This window comes from Orcinus orca, chromosome 6 (assembly GCF_937001465.1).
Source record: "Orcinus orca chromosome 6, mOrcOrc1.1, whole genome shotgun sequence".
Taxonomy (NCBI): domain Eukaryota; kingdom Metazoa; phylum Chordata; class Mammalia; order Artiodactyla; family Delphinidae; genus Orcinus; species Orcinus orca.
In genome coordinates this window covers 114,891,844-114,909,539 of record NC_064564.1, presented here as the reverse complement: position 1 = coordinate 114,909,539, position 17,696 = coordinate 114,891,844, and the positions used below count along the sequence as shown (strand labels likewise).

Below are 17,696 nucleotides of genomic sequence, written 5' to 3'. Positions count from 1 at the left end.
GAGTCAAGAGCAGCTGGGTCTGTCTGGAGCACGCAGCAGGGCAGGGAGAGGGGGGCTGGCCCCAGCCCCGAAGGGCCTCCTGGGCTGTGGTTCTGAGGACTCCAGGCACGAAAGGATTTTCAGTTTCAACAGACAACTGACCCACTCAGAGCTGCACTTTGTGATCCCTTCTGCCCCGGTGGAGCCTGCATTGGAGGCATGGAGGAGACCCGAGAGACCAGTGTAGGGGCTGCTGCCCTCACCCAGGGGTGTGGACAGTGGTGGCTGGAACGGGAAAGGCTATGGATGGAGAGCAGTGCTGGCACCAGAGGCATTTATGTTGACAAGACGAGGTGTCTACTGACCGATGGGTGGGTGGGTCGGGGGAGAGGAAGAGAGCGGGGCAAGGTTGAAGGCCTGGATGGGGTGACCAACCGCTGGGCCGAATGGAGCTGAGTTACTGGAGAAGGAGCAGCTTCGGGGCCAACGCCAGGCCCACGGTCGGGCCAGCTAGACCCGCAGCACCCACTCTGCATTTCTGTCCCGTGGGAGCTGACTATGGACACAAACACAAGAAGCCACTGAGCCCCCACTCAGAGGGTCCTCAGTGTTGGGATTTCAAGGCCAACAGGGTCGAAAGACAAATCGGGGGGGATGGGACCAACAGGGCACCGCCAGCTTTTGATTTTGCCAAGTAAGAACCGTTAACAACCAACTACCCCTTCTGTTTTCACTGCCATTTCATTAAATAAAGGACTACTTGGCGCCAACAAGATAAGGACTAATGCACTCACCAACAGGCATTCTGTCTTTCAGCCAAGTAACACTAGGTGCAGGGACTGCAGTCACGTCACAGCTCAGGACCAGGGGGCTTCCGGCCACCTGACTCACGGTCTCCGTCTTGGGGTTCTCAAACGTTGGGGGCACTGCAGGAGAGAAGCCAGATTCCCAGAATCCTAAGACCCTGCCTCCTGCTTCCCTCCTCTCAGGCAGATCAGGGATGCCCGAGAAGCCCTTCCCTGTGGTTAGGAGTTGACATTTTATGCCTTGCCATTGGTGATGATATGAGTTGTTTTATTCGCAAATGTAAATACAACCAGCAGCTGGCTATTTCAAAACATTTACAAAGCAGAGCCCAGGCGGGGACCACTTAGCCCAAGGATGGTAAATTTCATGGCTATTGCACCTGCAGACCTTAGACTATGCCAGGGCAGACATCACTAATTGATCCCAACACTCTCCCCTGCTCAGCCAGGATGAAGTCGTGCATCCCAGGTAGCCAGTACCAGTGGAAAAGAGATAGCTGTGCTCGGGATGAAACATCTTCTCCCTCAAGGACCAGACATTCCTCCCTTCCCACTGTTCATTAAGGTGGCCACCAGGAGAAGAAGCTATGAGCTTTGAGCAGCAGACCTGGTGTCAATAATTTTCAACACTGGTACTCAATATGGCTCAGGGTTGAATCCGTCCACTGTCCCCCTTTTGGAGAGGCTACCGGGTTTGGCATGTGCAGCAGACAGCTGGTGTCCCCACAAGCTGTCCATCCCATCTTGCACGGGGTCACTCAGGTAGAAACTACATTTCCCAGTCTCCCCTGCAGCCTGCTGTGGCCAGCTGTCAAAGTTCTCACTCATGGGATACAAGCACAGGGGACAGATGCAACTTCTGCATCACCCACTTAAAATAAAAATGCTTGCCCTCTACGTCTGCTCATTTCTGCTTCGTGGGCTGGGACAGGATGCGACATGGACAGGGACAACCCCCAGGGGATGGGAGATCAACAGGATGGAAGGATCCTGGTCCCTAAATTACCTCTTGGTAGGCACAGATCTCCCCTCCAGCCTAGACACTCACCTCTGGGCTTCTGGATGACAGAGGTAAACGTCTCTCTTACCTGATGCACTGTATTTTGGGGTCTTTTTGTTACCCAGCTGAGCCTATTCCCTAACCGACACAATAGCTGATCCTGAGGAAATCTGGCCAAGCCTTCATCCCTTGCTTCCCTAGGCAGCTCCAACAGGCTCTCCCTCATCCCCAGCTTGAGCTACCCCCAATGAAATGCCATCTCTGTTCCATTCTTGGGCTGCCGGGGCAGGCACCTCAGGGCTCAGGCGGGGGTGACATGGCCCCTGCACTCCGAGGGTCTGATCTCTTAGGGCTCCTGCCCCAGTGCTTCCACGCCGGGCCCCGGGCCCAGCACTTTCTAGACACAGTCATGGCAGACCACAGATGGAGCACTTCCTGGGTGCCACACAGGCAGGTACCACGTTTAGCTCCTTTCACTGAAGATAAAGCTGAGGTTTAAAGGGGTAAAGTCACTCTACTGAGTCCCACAGAGCAAGTCATTGGCAGAGTCCTATTCGGATCCTGGTCTTTTCAATTCCAGATCTTGTGCCCTAAACACTCAGCCACACCTTCCCTTTCCAGCTGTGGCCCTTCCCATCCTTGGCAACTCCCTGTGCTGCTAGGGGTACCGCAGCGACGCTGGCAGCCTGGTGCCCGGCTTACCCTGGACCGTGAGGATGAAGGTCCGCACGGCCTCCCCGGCTGTATTGTTGACTCTACAGCTGTATAAACCTTTATCCGACACCTGGGACAGAGAGAGCACATGAAGACAGTGTGCGGCTGCAGTGGGGATACCTACGGCTCCCCCAAAACATCCAGGTCCCAGAACCTTCCACAGCAGGGACTACCCAAATATGCTGGTCCTGCCTGGGAAGCCAAAGGGGAGATGGGACCCTCTGGCCTTTCCCAAGAGCCTTGAGATGCAGGAGGGCCGATGGAAGGTGAGTGCACAGGATCCAGACCCCACCCTTCCCTGGGGCTGCACGTCTGTCTGTGGAGCCTGGAGGAGAAGGTTCCCTCACTGTGGGGATGGCGCTGAGTCAGGAGACGGAACCCAGGTGCAATCCGAGAGGAGCAGCAAATGTTCATCCAAAGAACACTTGTGAGTGTCTAATCCATCCCAGGGAGGGGCGTGGGCAGGTGGAACAGACTCCCAGGGAGTCACAACCAGAGGGGCCTGCAAAGGCTTCTGGATTCTGGGGCAACAGGCAGGCGGATCTGCTCCAAGTGATTCTGTAAGTCAGTGTGGAGCCCGATCTGGGGCCCCGTGCTCTTCCCACGTCTCCCACCCCGGACGCTGCTAATCATCTTGGATTGGGATCCTGCAGGCCAAGGAGGCAGCAGCCCCCCCATTTTGCCATCCAGCTGCTCCCCATGCCCACCCTCGGCTCCCCAGGACCAGGAGGTGACATTCCCAGGGCTTCCCGCGGCTGCCCGCACCACCAGACATCTCACCTGGGTGTCCTGGATCTCCAGCCTCTGCCCACCCAGCAGAGCTTGGGTCCTCTGTGCCAGGACCAGGGGCTGCCCGTCCTTGTGCCAGGTCACAGTTGGCTCGGGAAGTGAGTCTGCCTCGCAGCTCAGGACGGCCTTGTCCCCCGCCTTCACCAGGACCACACCCTGGGGGCCACTGGAAGCCTGCCTGAAGGTTGGGGGAACTGGGGAAGGAGATGAGCTGAGTGAGGGGCGCGGCCTTCCCCGTGTCCTCCCTGGCCCCAGCCGCAGGCTAACAGCCTATGGAGAGACAAGGTCACGCAGTGGACCCCGCCGCAGGGGATGGCACAGACCCAGGGAGCTGGAAGAAGAGAAGCCAGGCCAGCATGCCAAGGGCCCGCTGGGTGACCTGGGAAAAGCCTCTTGCCCTCTCTGGGTTCAGCCTCCCAGTCGGGGGAGATGCTATGACAACCCTCCTAGGCTCTTTCCTACACAGGGCAGGCCCCAGCTAGGTTAGGGCCCTCCATGCGGGTCCACAGGCCCATGTCCCTCCAGCAAACCAGTGCAGAAGCTCCCACCCCAGCTGTGAGCCCACAAGACCTGGCACGGTGCCGGGCGCACAGTAGGTGAACAGGCACAAATGAATGAACCTGCCCCAGGGCTCGAAAGAACCCTCCAGGGAGTGCTGGCTCATGACATCTTGGGCCAGCTTTTCCCCAAGAGGATTCAGAAGACCAGAAGCCCCCCAGAAGGTTCCATGCGGAGAACTTCGTGATCCATCAGGCTTGGGAAGGGCCCTTCCTGGGCCAGCTCTGGCTGTTATCCTGCTGTCCCCTCCTCAGCTTCACAGCTCACGGGGCACCAGGCACTGGGCTAAGGGCTCACATACCATCATCTTACCCTTATACCAACCATCACCTTACAGCTGAGAGACCCAAGGCTCAGGGAGGGGAAGTGACTTGCCCAAGGTCACAGAGCAAATAAGTGGACAGCTGAGTTTCAAACCCAAGCATGTCCAAACGCTAAAAACTAGGATCTTAACCACCACGCCCCCCTGATACCACTGCAGCAGAGGGCACAGGGCATCCCAGGCTCCCCCAGGGCCGGCTGCCCCTCTCCTGGCTGTGCTGTCTGAGGGTGTGAGGGCTGATTGAAGGAGTGGGGGACAGTGCAGGTGGGGGGACAGACAGGACATACCCAGCACGCTAAGCTGCACCAGCTTTTGGTCCCGGCCGGCGGCATTGAGGGCCTCACACATGTACATTCCGGAGTCCGACGGCTGTGCCCGAGCCAGCTGCAGCGTGTGGGTGCCTGCCAGGGGTGGGGGAGATAGCCCTGGTACCAGCGAACAGGCCCCAGCCCCCAGCCCCCACGCCCACAGTCCTAAAGCCCTCCCCGACATCCAGTCCCGTCCCAGGTTTGGGGAGGCAGCTCTGCTTTCCCACAGAGCCTCAGAGCTGGGTCCCCAGCCTCAGTTTACTCACCAGGCAGGAGGAAGACTTCTTCTCCCATGGAGAGGGCCCGGCTGTCCTTGTACCACGTGACTTCAGGGCTCGGGTGAGCGTGGACCTCGCATGGGAAGGAGACGCTGCTGTTGAGGATGGCGGTGACCTGCTCCGAGTTCAGACCCGCGATTCGTGGTGGGACTGTCCCCGCGGCCACCAGGATAAAGAAAGACACATGACGACGCATACCGGCAGGGAGCGGACAGCCAGAGTGAGACACAGGGCCTTCACTAGCTCCTGGAGCTTCAAACCTCACTGTGCAGCAGCTCCTATCTGTCATAACCATCTTACAGATGCGAACACGGGGGCTTAGAGATCAGAGAGGAAGAGTCACTTTTCCGAGGTCACTCAGCTGCTCAGTGGCAGAGCCAGAATATCAGTTCAGGTTTGAGTCCTAGACCTTGAGTAATACCATCATCCCTCCGCCCCGAGGCCACAGCTGCCCCACGTCTGGAGGCAGAGCTCATGGCCACTGAGACGTATATGCGTCATAAGAATGCAGAGGTGGAGAGGGCCGACCGACTCCAGGGCGGGGAGACCCCCACTGGGTGACATCTCTGAGTCTGTTTCCACAGCCCTAAGATTGGGCTAACATCTCAGCTATGAGTCCGGGGAAAGTACTCAGCCCCACGCCAGGTACACAGCAAATGCGCAATCATGGTGCTCTAAGGCCTCAGAAGATCCATTCTTCTGGCAGCCCCCGAAGCTGCTTAAAATTATCTAGCGATCAGGGTCCCCCACATGCGCTCCTGGGGTACGGCTGGCACTGGCCCAGAGCCCAGGACACTGGAAGGACCGAGGCGCCGTGTCTGCCCGCACGGTGAGTCCTCGGAGCGCGTGGGGCAGACCCAGAGCACCAGCCCCTCCTCAGCTGGGGAACCCAGGGGCTTTCCTGCTCAGCCCAGCTCACCTTGCACCCTGAGGGTGAAGAGCTTCTCCGCGGAGCCCGCCGGGTTCTCGGCCACACACATGTAGCTGGCAGCGTCAGCCACCTCTGCCGTGGACACCTGTGGGCACATGCCACCGGCCGGATGGCTCTGGGTCCCACCGGGAACTAGTGTGAGGGTTCCTCCCACCCATTCCAGGCACGGCAGGGACCAGGAAGACCACCTTTGCCTACACGGAGCAATGCTTAGGGGCTCACCCCACAGCCATCTAGGGCTTTCTGTGACACCTGGGGGCATGCGAAGCAGACGGATGAGTCCCCGTAGCAAACTAGATGGTGACAACAGTCCCCTCCCCCAGCCCCGAGGAGGGTGCTGTGTGCTGTGTTGGACTCCAGGGGTGCCGTGGGGCTGTGTCTGGACACTGGGTGGCCGAGGAGCTGCCCGAGGTCCTAGGTGCTGGGCACAGCTCTGTAAGCGTCCAATGGCATTCCCGAGGAAGGCTGCCCTGTGCCGTGCTGGGCTCCAAGTGTGGCACGCCTGTGCGTCCTTTTCAGGTGCCATGCGTAGCCCAGCAAGGCTGCTCACATACGGTTATCTGGTGGGCTGAATTAAATCCCAGGGGCTCCAACGTGGTTTCAGGCAAAGAGCCTCGTTTGGCCCAGAGAGGGGTCAGCTCATCGGTCCTCAGACAAGCAGCGCTGCGTCGCAGCAGCCGCTGCCTTCAGCCCAAGCCGGGGGTCGCCCTGACCTGCAACACTTGCCCGTCCTCCAGGACCTGCAGCCACGGGCTTGGGGAGAAAGGCAGCCCGTTCTGGAGCCACGAGATGGTGGGCACAGGGTTGCCCAGGGCCGGGCACTGTAGGCTGACGGTGCTGCTGGCGTTGGCAGTCACCTCCTCCACCAGCTCCTCTGTGGCACCCGGGATCACAGGTGGGGCTGGGTCGGGGGGAGAAGAGGGTGAAGAGCGGGCAGCCTCCCTGGGAAAGGTCCCTGGGGGGGCGGGCGTCGAGGCAAGAACACTGCTTGGTGCCGGGCACTGGCGGGGTCTCCTTGAACCCTGCCCACCAAGCGCTCCCAGGCCCTGCCGCAGCTAAGGAATCTGGGGCACAGAGAGGGCTGTGATTTGCTCAAGGTCACACAGCTAGGAAGCAGCTCACATTTGAATCCAGTCCTGTCTGGTTTCAGAGCCCAAGCTCGTAACCCCTACCTTACCAACCTCCGAGTACAGTAGGACTGAACATGCTCTCCACTTGGACCCCCTCTGGGAGGGGGCCCCTCATGGGACCTGTAGCCATGAGAGCACGCCGCGCCCGCCCGCCCCCAGGCCGGGCCACTCACTCAGCACCAGCAGCTGGTAGTGCAGCCAGTCCGCGCCCACCTCATTGGAGGCCTTGCAAGAGTACCTCCCGGCATCTTCCGCACGTACCAGGGGGATCTGCAGGACCCGGCCTCCTGCGGGGACATGGGGACAGAGGCCTGAGCCAGGGCGAGGAAACCCGCTCTTCCCCCTGGAGGGGACCTGGGACACATCACTTCCCCCCCCCCCGGCCACTCCCGCTCCCCCACCTCATCTGTGAAACGCAGAGAATCGCCTGCTCTGCTCAGGTCACGGGCCAAGGGGATCAAATAAAGCGCAGTGGCAGCGTACTCTGTGCTAGGCCCTGGGCCGAGCATTTCCCTGGCCTCTGACTCCGTGTGCTGTCACTACTCCCATCTTACAGATGGAAAAACTGAGGCTCCCCAAAAAGAGTGCCCAGCAGTGCTGAGCCCAGCTCCTCACTGAAGGCAGAGGGAAGGGGCAGAGAGCTTGCAAATGTCGGCAGAGGCTCTCAGGAGGCGGCAGTGGTTGGGCGTGGGGGCAGTTGGGGTGCATCCCCTGGGACCCTCTGTGCACAAGAGCCAGCCAGGGCCAGAGCCTGGCATCTGTGGGACTGGAGCTGGTCTCTAGTGGAAGCTGGGCTAGGGTTGCTGTGTGCTCAGGACTCTGGGTTGGGGGATCTCTGACCCAGGATGTGGTGGGCTGTGAGCAGGGTTAGAACCAGGGGCTCACTATGTGCAGAGCCAGGAGACAGTACCCGGGATTTGGGGAGGCAGCGGCCACGGCTGGGGGAGGGGTCACTCAATACATGAGGTTAATCTGTGATCAGGGCCAGAATTAAAGTCAGCTGTGACTGTGACCACTGTGTACTCAGGATTAGGGGTCAGTGGCCAGGGTCAGAGGCCAATCAGCATGTGACTGAGCTCACTGCATCCCTAGGTCAGAGGGCAGTGCCAGGTTAAAGGTCAATCGAGCTTTCCGTAAGCATTGCCTCTCCCAGATCTCCAAGGGGCAACCTTCTTCTGCAAGTACCAAAGTACAAACCCTGGAATGACCCTGTTCATCCTGCAGCCCACATCATCCCCCTCTGCTGGACAGCGCCACAACTGGCCCAAGCCTGGCAGGACCAGGCAGGACCTGGCAGGACCCGGCAGGACCCCATCCGGGCTCTGTGTCTCGAATACCTCCCAGTTGTGGGCCACCCTAGGGAAGCCAGGCATTTCTAAGTCCCATCCCCGGAGCCTTTTAATTCAAAGTCATCCACAAAAAACTATTCTGAAATAAAGCAGTTGTTTACAAAAATTAAATAACCTTAAAGAAATATTTAAAGTTGTAAGAAGAAATTTAAAAGGTCACATAAGCCATGAGCTTGGACTCTGGGTGGTCATCAGAGCCCAGGGAGAGAGTCTTCAGCATTTGGGGTCACAAGGTCTTAATAAAGGAACCGGCCACACCTCCAGAGAAAGGGGCCAGGACATTACAGATGTTGAAGCCCAGAGGTGGGCACGGCCGAGATGAGAACCTCTGTTCTAAAAACCAGAGGCAGAAAGGGACCCCATTCTAGCCTTCAAACTGGTAAAGAACTTCTAGCCCCGGTTTACAAAAGGCAGCTAAGGTCCAGAGTGGTCACGTGCCCTGCCCGGGGTCACACAGCAAGCAGCACACAGGAGAGCTCAAGGACTTACAGAAAGGCAGAGGAGACCAGCTCTGATGTGGGTGTGACCCTGGTGCCTGCCTGCAAATGCCCTGCTTCTCTCTGCAGCCCTGGCCTACCTTGCAGAACAGACACCCCATCTGTGGCCGAGAGGGGCTGGTCTTCCCTGTACCAGGTGAGCTCCGGGGGTGGGACCGCGTTGGTGTCACAGTACAGGTAGGCGGGGTTGTTCTCCACGATCTCCCGGTATTCTGTCACCCCACCCCGGGCCTCTTCCTCTCGGGACAGGGTCTCAAAGGCTGCACCGGCATCTCCCACCTTCTGGAACATGGGGGGTACTGGGGAGTGGGGGACAAAGCCATTAGGACCCACAGCTGAGGGACGGGGATGAACCGCTCAAAGAGATTCCCGTCCCAGCCCCTCCCCAGGCACAGAAATGCCACCTTTTGAGCCAAATCCTTCAGTCAAGGCAGTTTTTGTTTGTTTGTTTGTTTTGTTTGTTTGTTTGTTTGTTTGCGGTACGCGGGCTCCAGACGCGCAGGCTCAGCGGCCATGGCTCACAGGCCCAGCCGCTCCGCGGCAAGTGGGATCTTCCTGGACCGGGGCAAGAACCAGTGTCCCCTGCATCGGCAGGCAGACTCTCAACCACTGTGCCACCAGGGAAGCCCCAAGGCAGTTTTTAAATTCACTCACTGCTTCAACCAGTGTTTACTGAGCAACTACTATGCTGGGCACTAGGATAAGTTTCCTCTCTCTGGAGCTCGTGTCTAGTGGACTCAGTCTTGTGACACGCTGGTATTTCTCAGAGGAGAATGCCAGATTCTAAGCGTTAGCCAGAGTGTGTGCCTTGGAGCACAGAGGCCCCTCATCACTGGCTTTTTGAACTGGGGGAGCCCTCAAGGTCACCTGATTTGATCACCCACATTTTACAAAGGTAAAACCAAGGCCTGGGGGGCAACAATGTCCTTGTCACAAGGTCAGTTCATGAAAGAGCCCAGGCCAGGGGCTTGGGGGCCACACATACAGACAGCGGTAAGAACAGAGCCCTCCCACCAGGCCACCCCAGCAGCACTGACACTCCCCACCCCCAGCCATGCGGCCTCCCAGTCCTACTGGCCCACGCCCCACCCCTCCCTGTGGCCCTACACACCCTGGATGAGCACGTTGAAGTCCTGGTCATCCTCGCCAACCACATTGGTGGCCATGCACACGTATCGCCCAGAATCCGAGACCTCCGTGGGCTGGATCTGGAGTAGCTGTCCTTCACCAAGGATGTGGACACGCTGGTTGGGGGTCACGGGCTGAGGGTGGAAAGAGGGGAAACAGACATCAGAAATGAGGGGCAGAAAGCCCCCAGACGAGTGTACTTCTATTTTCACACAATTTTTGGAATACAACATAAAGTGATAAGAACACGCCGACAATTTTGTAACACCAAATCCACACAACTTAAAAATTAGAAGAGAATTCAGTGAGGGTTTAATGTTCGTGAGACTTGTTTCCTATAAAGAGTTGAATTTCTTATTAAAATACAAAGGGTGGGGTGGGGCCCAGGCCAGCTCTGGGGCCTGATGCCTTGACTGCCTTTTCTGGAAGCTTCCAAGCAGACGAGGGGGACCAGACTGAGAGCCTGAGGCCGCCAGGGTGTCCCGGGCTCACCCGTCCGTCTTTGTACCAGTTGATGGTGGGTGGGGGCGTGGCCCAGCACTCGCACTCCAGGGTCAAGGTACTATTGACCTTGGACTTCACTTCCTTCACGACGACCTCCCCGGAGGGGTCATCTTTGGAGATGGAAGGGGGAACTGAAAACCACAAAGCAGTCTGAGGAGCAGGCCCGCAGAAGAGGTGCTGAGACCCTGCGCTCCCCCTGGCCCCGGGTCTGTCCCAGAAACGGGGTGTTGGCTCTCTGAGAGTGGAGGGACTCTGGAAACCCACCCGCTCCTGGGGAGAGATGGTTACAGGACAGGTCAGGTCTGAGGTGGGGGGATTCCTGGGGTGACCTCTGGGAGCTCTCTTGGGGGTACCAGGTCTCAAGTTGTGGGGTCTCTGGTTGTACCACAGTGTGAGTGGCAGAAGGAAGCCAGGACTGGTGTGGCTCTGGGCGTCCACGTGGCCCAAGTCCTAGCTCACTGGTTCCCTCCTCCTAGGTCCTCGGCCCTAAAATGACTGAGCCGGCCCTGGCTGGCCAGTGACCATCAGAGGGCACCCGACTGGTGCCCTGGAGGGTCCCTGACTCACTGAGGACTTCCACGCGGTAGCTCTTCATGGCCTCGCCAAGCTCGTTGGTGACCACGCAGGTGTACTGGCCTGCGTCTTCCTTCTGGGCGTTCAGGATCTGCAGCCCGTGGGTGCCTGCTTGGGGGGCGGGGGGCAGCGGGCCACCCCCAGGCATTCACTTAGGCTCCCTTCCTCTGACCCAGCCCGATGACGCGTCACCTGCCCCCTGTCTCCCTCCTCTCCACCCCGAGGGCATCACCTGGGAGCAGCTGGACGTTGTTCAAGCCCTCAAACGGGGCCCCATCCTTCATCCAGGTGATGGTGGGGGAGGGAAAGGCCAGCGCCTCGCAGATCAGGGAGACGGGGTTGTTGATGGTCACGGTCACCTCCTCGTCAGCACCGTCCTCGCTCACTCCCAGGATGGTGGGAACCACTGCGGTGGGGCAGGGAGTGTGCTCGTGAACGGAGATCCCCCACCCTGGGCCCAAGGACCCAGAAGAGCCTCAGACCCTGGTGCTTGGCTTTTGCTACTTGCATCGCACAGAGGGGAAACTGAGGCTCAGAGGAGCCACGCACCGTGTGGCCACGCTTGAATTCAGGCCTGGGTGACCCAGAGCCCAGGCTCCCCATCACTAAGCAACACCATAGGGGAAGCTGGTCAGTTGTGCCTCAGTTTCCCCAATAGTCTCTTAACGTCCAGAATCTACTCATTTAACCAGAGCCTTCTCAATTCTGTTTGTGGTTCCAATTGTTACCACTCTCTGAGCAGAGGTAGGGATGGCTCTGCTTTCATTGGTCTCCACATTTTCTCTCTCAGCTCTCGCTGGGGACCCTCCCTTTTACCAACAGCATTTTAAGAAACAGATCTGTGCTCCTCTTAACTTCTAGACCCCTGTTTCTCCTAACGAGACAGTTCATGCTGACGGCCCTTGGGAGACTGCCTGCCTGGGTGTGAGCCCCGACCCTGGGGCCTGGAGTCTTGTCACCTCTCTAAGCCTCAGGGCTTCATTGTTGACATGGGGACAAGCACATCTCCCACCTCCCAGGGTTGTTGAAAAGATTCAGCTAATCAGGCCTGTGCAAATGCCTGGCCCATGGCAGAGGTTCAGCCTATAGGGCTGTTATTATTATTGTTGTTGTTGTTGACGTGGAAGAAAAAATAGTAAAGTGCTTTGTGGGAAGCTGTCTGTAAGGAGCTGGTCACCTTGGTACCAGCCTGCCGGCACCGATGGCGGCCAGAAGATGCTTAGCACTTACCCAGGACGCTAAGCTGGAAATGTTTGGTCTTCTCTCCTATGACGTTGGCCGCGATACAGGAGTAGTGGCCTGCACTAGACAGGTTGGCCTGGAGGACCTGCAGGAGGGCTCCATCTGGAGAGATGCGGTGGGCATCTCCGCCAGCCAGGGGCCTGCCATCTTTGAACCATGTGACCTTGGGCTGTGGGTGGCCTGTATGCAGAGGGAGAGGCAAGTGAAATGCTCCAAACAAGAGGTCAGAGGCTGCTCCAAGATGGGTTAGGGGACATCCATTCTCCACCTTAGTCCAGAGGCCCATGTAACAGGGCAAGACACAGAAGCAGCCACCAGGCCTGGCCTGGGCCCTTTCCTACGTGGTTTGATTGCCTTTTCCTTACCCAGGTTGTGGGCAGGAGTGGCTTGGTACAGGCAGGCAGGACAGAAAGGCAAGTTATCCCTTCCATCCATCCACCCATCCATCCATGCATCCATCTCTCCCAGCCCACAAGCATTAATGGGAGCCTACTCTGCTGGGCACTGGGGGAACCATGGTGACAAGGCAGCCCTTGGTCCTCAGGGAGCTCAGAGCTTGGCTGGGGTACACAGGTATCACAAGGCCACTATGGTCCAGTGTGGTCAGTGCTGGGATAGGGGAGTACTGGGACTTGTAGGAGCCCATGGGCCCAGAGGGTCGGCCAAGGACTCCTTGTGGAGGGTCCTGGAAGCTGAGCTCTGCAGTCAGATGAGTAGGGAAGAGTGTTTGGGGCAGAGGCACAGAGAGTGCAAAGGCCAAGATGGTGAGAGACCCTCCGTGGGGAGCAGTAGGGCTGGGGGCAGGCAGCCCAGATCTCCGGGGTCCCCCTCTTTCTCAGAGCTGCCTCTCACCCTTCTTCCAGTTCACTGCGTGTGTCCCTTACCCGTGACATTGCACGTCAGGCGAGCCGTCTGCCCCTCGGGAACCTTGATTGCCTCCTCCAGGTCCTCGTTCTCGATACTGGGAGGAACTGGGAGAAGCAGGGAAGACAGACACTAACTGACCACGCTGAACAACCACGGAGCAGGAATCTAAGAGCCCATGGTACCTCTCTTCCATTTCCCCATCCCCTCACGCCTGCCTCCATGGGGCTGTGAGTTTAATAAGCCCCAACCCTAACCCTCAGCAGCTGGCTGAGGGAAGTACCAGTGCCTCTGGGAGAAGGCCCTGATCAGAGGAAGGCAGTTGGGTGGTATTGAAAATCTTTTCCCCCTTTCATCTGGGGTTAGTTCCAGCTGTTTCTGGAAAGTTCTATGGCAGCCTCAGAGAAGAGGTTGCTGATGAGGCAAAGAAAACAAGGCTTGGCTTCTCCCTCCTGCTGGTGCCAGACCCCACCTCCAGAAGCTCCCAGGCCGGAGGGAAAGGATTGGTGGGTGCCCACGAGAATGGGGCGGTGACATACCCAGGACCTCCACGCTGAAGTTCCTCCGCACCTCCCCAGCCTCATTGCTTGCCAGGCACGAGTAGAGGCCTCTGTCTCGCTCCTGGGCCCGGGTCATCTTCAGCATCCAGCCACCTGGGGAGGGGGGGAGTGGGCTCCACGCACAGCTATGAGCAGCCTTCTGTCCCAAGCTGAGCCCAGGCTGCCCGCCAGGAAGAGGAGCACGCCAGGCATTATGTTTAGAGGTATAGGTATCTGCCTCCCACAATGTTCCATTCCTCAGACGGGTAAACTGAGGCCCAGGAGGGTTAAACAGATAGATGGAGCCCCCTGGACATTAGACCTACACCAGGGTAGACTTGAGGACCCTGTTCTAGTAAGAAGGATCTGTCACCTGGCTACCCTCTCTTCTGTGGGTTGGCTGGGGCTAAAAGGACAGCAATGGTTTATGTAGTCCTGGCTCAGATCAGAATCCTCATTCGACTCTGATGGACCTGGTAAAAGGCCACCTTCTCCCAAGGACCTCTCAGAGGTGAACCAGCTCCTCTCAGAGGAATGCAAGGATCTCCTAAGACCAGCCCAAGGAGGTAGATACACATCATCACTGCTATTCTTGCACCCAGGGCAGACATCACTAATTGATCGCCACTCTCCTTTCTGCTGGGCCCAGATGCAGTCTCTGAATTCATATCATCACACTGAATCTGGCGGCCCCCACCAAGTGCTTAGAAGTGGGGCACAAGGGGAAACTTATATACCATCCCAGCTTTGGCTGCATGGAACAACTGACGGGTCATTGAGGCTGAGCTTCAGGGGGCCTGGAAGTCCCTGAAAGATTCTGATGGGATATTGCCTCTTGGGCCTCAGTTTCCCCATTTGTATTCCAGCAAGAACCATCACAAACCAACTGTGTGAGGAAGATGAATATTCAAAGGAGAAAGTGCTTAGATCAGCATTTCCCAAAGTTTGTTACCGTTCCATGCTATGTTTCATAGGTGCCGTGAGAATTTTTTTCCGCAGGACTTATCAGAACCTTGACTATACAGATGGTCACTGTGAGTCTCCAGGAGAGCAGAACAGGAAGCCTTTTCCAAACTTATTTAAATCTGATTTTTTTTCCCTGGAGCACCTCACCTGACCAGTGTTTTTGGGTGCACTCTCGGGGGCCCAACAGCTAAAACGGTTATCCCAACCAAGCCTGGCAGTGCAGGATCAGAGGTCACAGGCATGTGATGGACAGAGGCAGAGGGCCAGACCCGATAACCAGATACTCCCCTGACCGGCACCTTACCTGCCAAGAGGTAGGTGTCCTGCCCAGGGCTGATGGGTTCCTCCCCTCGGAACCAGAGGACCCCTGGAGGCGGGATGCCTGTGGCTTGACAGAGCAGCGTCAAGGGGCTGTGCAACACAGCCGTGACATTGGTCAGTGGGTCCAAGTCCCCAGTGAGCTCTGGGGGCACTAGACACAGAGAAGAAGCCACATTCAGGATGCAGACGGGGGCTGTACGCTCCTGCTTGTCTCCCCACCAATGCCCTCGCCGAGGACCCCCGCCCCCCAGTCAGGGAAGCCTGAGGAGCAGAAGCGACAAGATCAGAGCTGCTCCCGCTGAAGGGCGTGAGTGATGGCCACGGGCTGGGCTTTGGTAACAGGCTTGGGCCCCAGTTTCCCCGACCCCTCGTTGGAATGCCAGGAGAATCCGACAAGGACATGTGTAGAGTGCTCAGCACACGGCCTGGCACGGAGCAAAGACTGAGCAAACGAGACGGGAGTTAGAGCAAAGGGGAACACCAGATGGGTCCCTAAATCCACAGAGCAGAGTTCCATTCAGAAAGGAAGCCACACCCTATCAGGCAGGGATAGGTGGGCGAGGCTGGGGATCCCAGCAATGATGGAGACATGAGAGGGTCCTCCCTAAAGGACCCCTGCCCACCTCTCCCTCCTTGTCTCTCTCCACTCCCTGCCTCCACCCTGAGGCATGCAGTAGGAGCTCAGTAAGAGATTGGAAGCACAAGGCTCTTCTAGCCCCCGTGAACGTGCCCCAGCCCTCTGCAGAGTCTGTTCCCTATGCCTGGCACTCTTCCTCTCACCCCGGCTCCCGACGAACCCCTACTCAGCCTTTGCATTTCAGCTAAAAGGTCACCTCCTACAGGAAGCTGCCCTGACTTCCCAGGACAGTGGTCAGGATCTTCCTGATCTCTCGGGGACCCCTGAATTCCCCCCTCACATACGAGTCATGCAGGATAAAGAATGCCCGGAACAGAGGAGGGGAACAGCAAACACGGGAGACAGGGAGGAGGGAAATGAGGGCCATTTGGAACCAGTCCTGATTTTGAAAGCAGTGTTTGCAGCTTCTTCCAACAGGAGCCCTACCCAGAGGGGTCCGACTCCTGGCAGAACAAGGGGGTGGCCCCAGGAGCACAGCTTGGGGACGGAAGCAGCCTTCTCCAGTCTGGTTCCCTTCCTGCCCTCCTCCAGCAGGTCGCAGGTCCTCACCCAGCACAGAGAGCGAAAACCTCCTCTCGGCCCTCCCGGCCACGTTCTCAGCCATGCAGCTGTAGCGCCCGGCGTGGACAGCCCGAGCCCGCTCCACGTGCAGCCTCTGACCCTGGCTCTGCAGCCGCAGGCCAGGCTCGGCCCCCACTGGCTCGCCGTCCCGCTCCCATGTCACCCTGGGCGGGGGTTTCCCTGTGGCGTTGCATTCCAGAGTGGCCTCCTCGTCCTGGACCACGGACACCTGTGTGTGGGGCTCCCGGGGGCCCGCGATCTGAGGGGGAACTGGCATGGGGAGAAAGCACGTCAGGGAAAGTGGGCCGCCGGGCACCAAACACGCGCCACATGCCAGGCTCTGGGCTCGCCTCCATTTGGCCTGTGTTCTTCCATGTCCTTCGCTGGCTGTGTGACCTTAGCCAGGTGACCTCAGCCAGGTGACCTCAGCCAGGTGACCTCGCCTCTCTGGGCCTCCACTTTGCATCTGTATAATGGGGTCAGAAAAGTACCCCATGGCCCCCTCTCCCACACCCTGTGAATCACAGGAAGGCCCGCCGTTCGGATAACGAGCTCACAGAACAGCCCTGAAGATTTGTGAGGGGCTTTCTTCCTTAGAAACCAGAGGCTTCCCGGAACTTAAACAGCTGTTAGGACTGGCCGAGGGTGAGGGATTATTCCACAGGTGGGGTTCTCCCCAAGATGCTGAACAGCATTTTTTTGGTTTTATTTTCTAGAATGATTTTTACAAGGTTGAGATATGTAATTTCATCCCGGCAGGACACGTAGATGGAGACTTACGTTTCCATCACATATAGGAGCTTCATATCAATTTTACATTTCTTTAGTTTCCAACTGTTCCAAGCTGTGTTTTTTTCCCCCTCTGGACCATTGGGGGCTTCTTGGGATCACGCTGCCCCCTCTCTCACGCTGAGGTCAGGAGCTGTAAGAAGCTGGCTGGGGGTAGGGGGCAGTTGAAAGGCCAGAGAGCTAAGGGGTAACAGGACAGTGCTCTCATCAGCCCTGTTTTGGGGTGAGGTCTGCCCTGCCAGGGCACCTGGCTGCCCGCCCTTTGGGCCCCATCTGGCCCCTTCCGCCTGGTTCAGGTCGTCCCAGCCTGACTCACCAAGCACCTCCAGTTGCTGGTCCCGGCTGCTATTCCCGGCCACGTTGCTGCACTCACAGGTGTACGTTCCCTCCTGGGCCGGCTGGGCCTGTGCTAGATACAGCAGCCGCCCCACAGCTGACACCTGCCCAAGGCCGGCCCCGTCCATGGGCAGAGGCTGACCTGGATGCATGAGAAAGAAGCCCCTGGTCCTTGGTCCTTCCATCTCGAGTACTTGTCCTCCCATCCATCCTGGCCAGCTCCTGCTCATGCGTCAGGTGCCCACTTAGATGTCACCTCCACCAGGAAGCCTTCCCTGAGCACCAAATCTGATCCCGGAACCCACTCTGAGCTCCCATAACACTGAGCCTCTCCCCAACACAGATAAGCCTGCAGGTGGCACGTCCGAATCCTGCCCTGGCGTGGGCTGTCCTGGACGGCAGACCCTGCCTCACTTTCCCCCTGGGATCCTTAGAGGTTCTCTGGGGCCTGGCATATAATAGCGCTCAGTGAAGGCTATCGAATGAATGACCCATCCATCTAGCTACACAGGTGGGGGAGGGAGACCAAGCAGCTGGCACACCTGGCAGCAAGGAGACCCCGATGCAGGGAAGGA

At 58.1% G+C, this 17,696-nt stretch overlaps 1 protein-coding gene across 1 annotated transcript in view; it reads right to left on the bottom strand.

Moving 5' to 3' along the window:
- The window catches only part of HMCN2 (hemicentin 2), a 151,608-nt gene that overhangs the window by 39,514 nt on the left and 94,398 nt on the right, over positions 1-17,696 (bottom strand). Inside the window, exons 44-62 of the mRNA XM_012532841.3 lie at positions 17,102-17,263; positions 15,985-16,266; positions 14,782-14,949; positions 13,512-13,625; positions 12,993-13,079; positions 12,097-12,288; positions 11,099-11,272; positions 10,861-10,974; positions 10,282-10,424; positions 9,773-9,923; positions 8,742-8,960; positions 6,989-7,102; positions 6,399-6,586; positions 5,674-5,770; positions 4,743-4,904; positions 4,456-4,569; positions 3,280-3,482; positions 2,488-2,569; positions 774-905 (exon numbers count right to left, since the gene is read on the bottom strand). Coding sequence (XP_012388295.2) covers positions 774-905; positions 2,488-2,569; positions 3,280-3,482; positions 4,456-4,569; positions 4,743-4,904; positions 5,674-5,770; positions 6,399-6,586; positions 6,989-7,102; positions 8,742-8,960; positions 9,773-9,923; positions 10,282-10,424; positions 10,861-10,974; positions 11,099-11,272; positions 12,097-12,288; positions 12,993-13,079; positions 13,512-13,625; positions 14,782-14,949; positions 15,985-16,266; positions 17,102-17,263 — 2,898 coding nt within the window. The remainder of the gene's footprint in view (positions 1-773; positions 906-2,487; positions 2,570-3,279; positions 3,483-4,455; positions 4,570-4,742; positions 4,905-5,673; positions 5,771-6,398; positions 6,587-6,988; positions 7,103-8,741; positions 8,961-9,772; positions 9,924-10,281; positions 10,425-10,860; positions 10,975-11,098; positions 11,273-12,096; positions 12,289-12,992; positions 13,080-13,511; positions 13,626-14,781; positions 14,950-15,984; positions 16,267-17,101; positions 17,264-17,696) is intronic.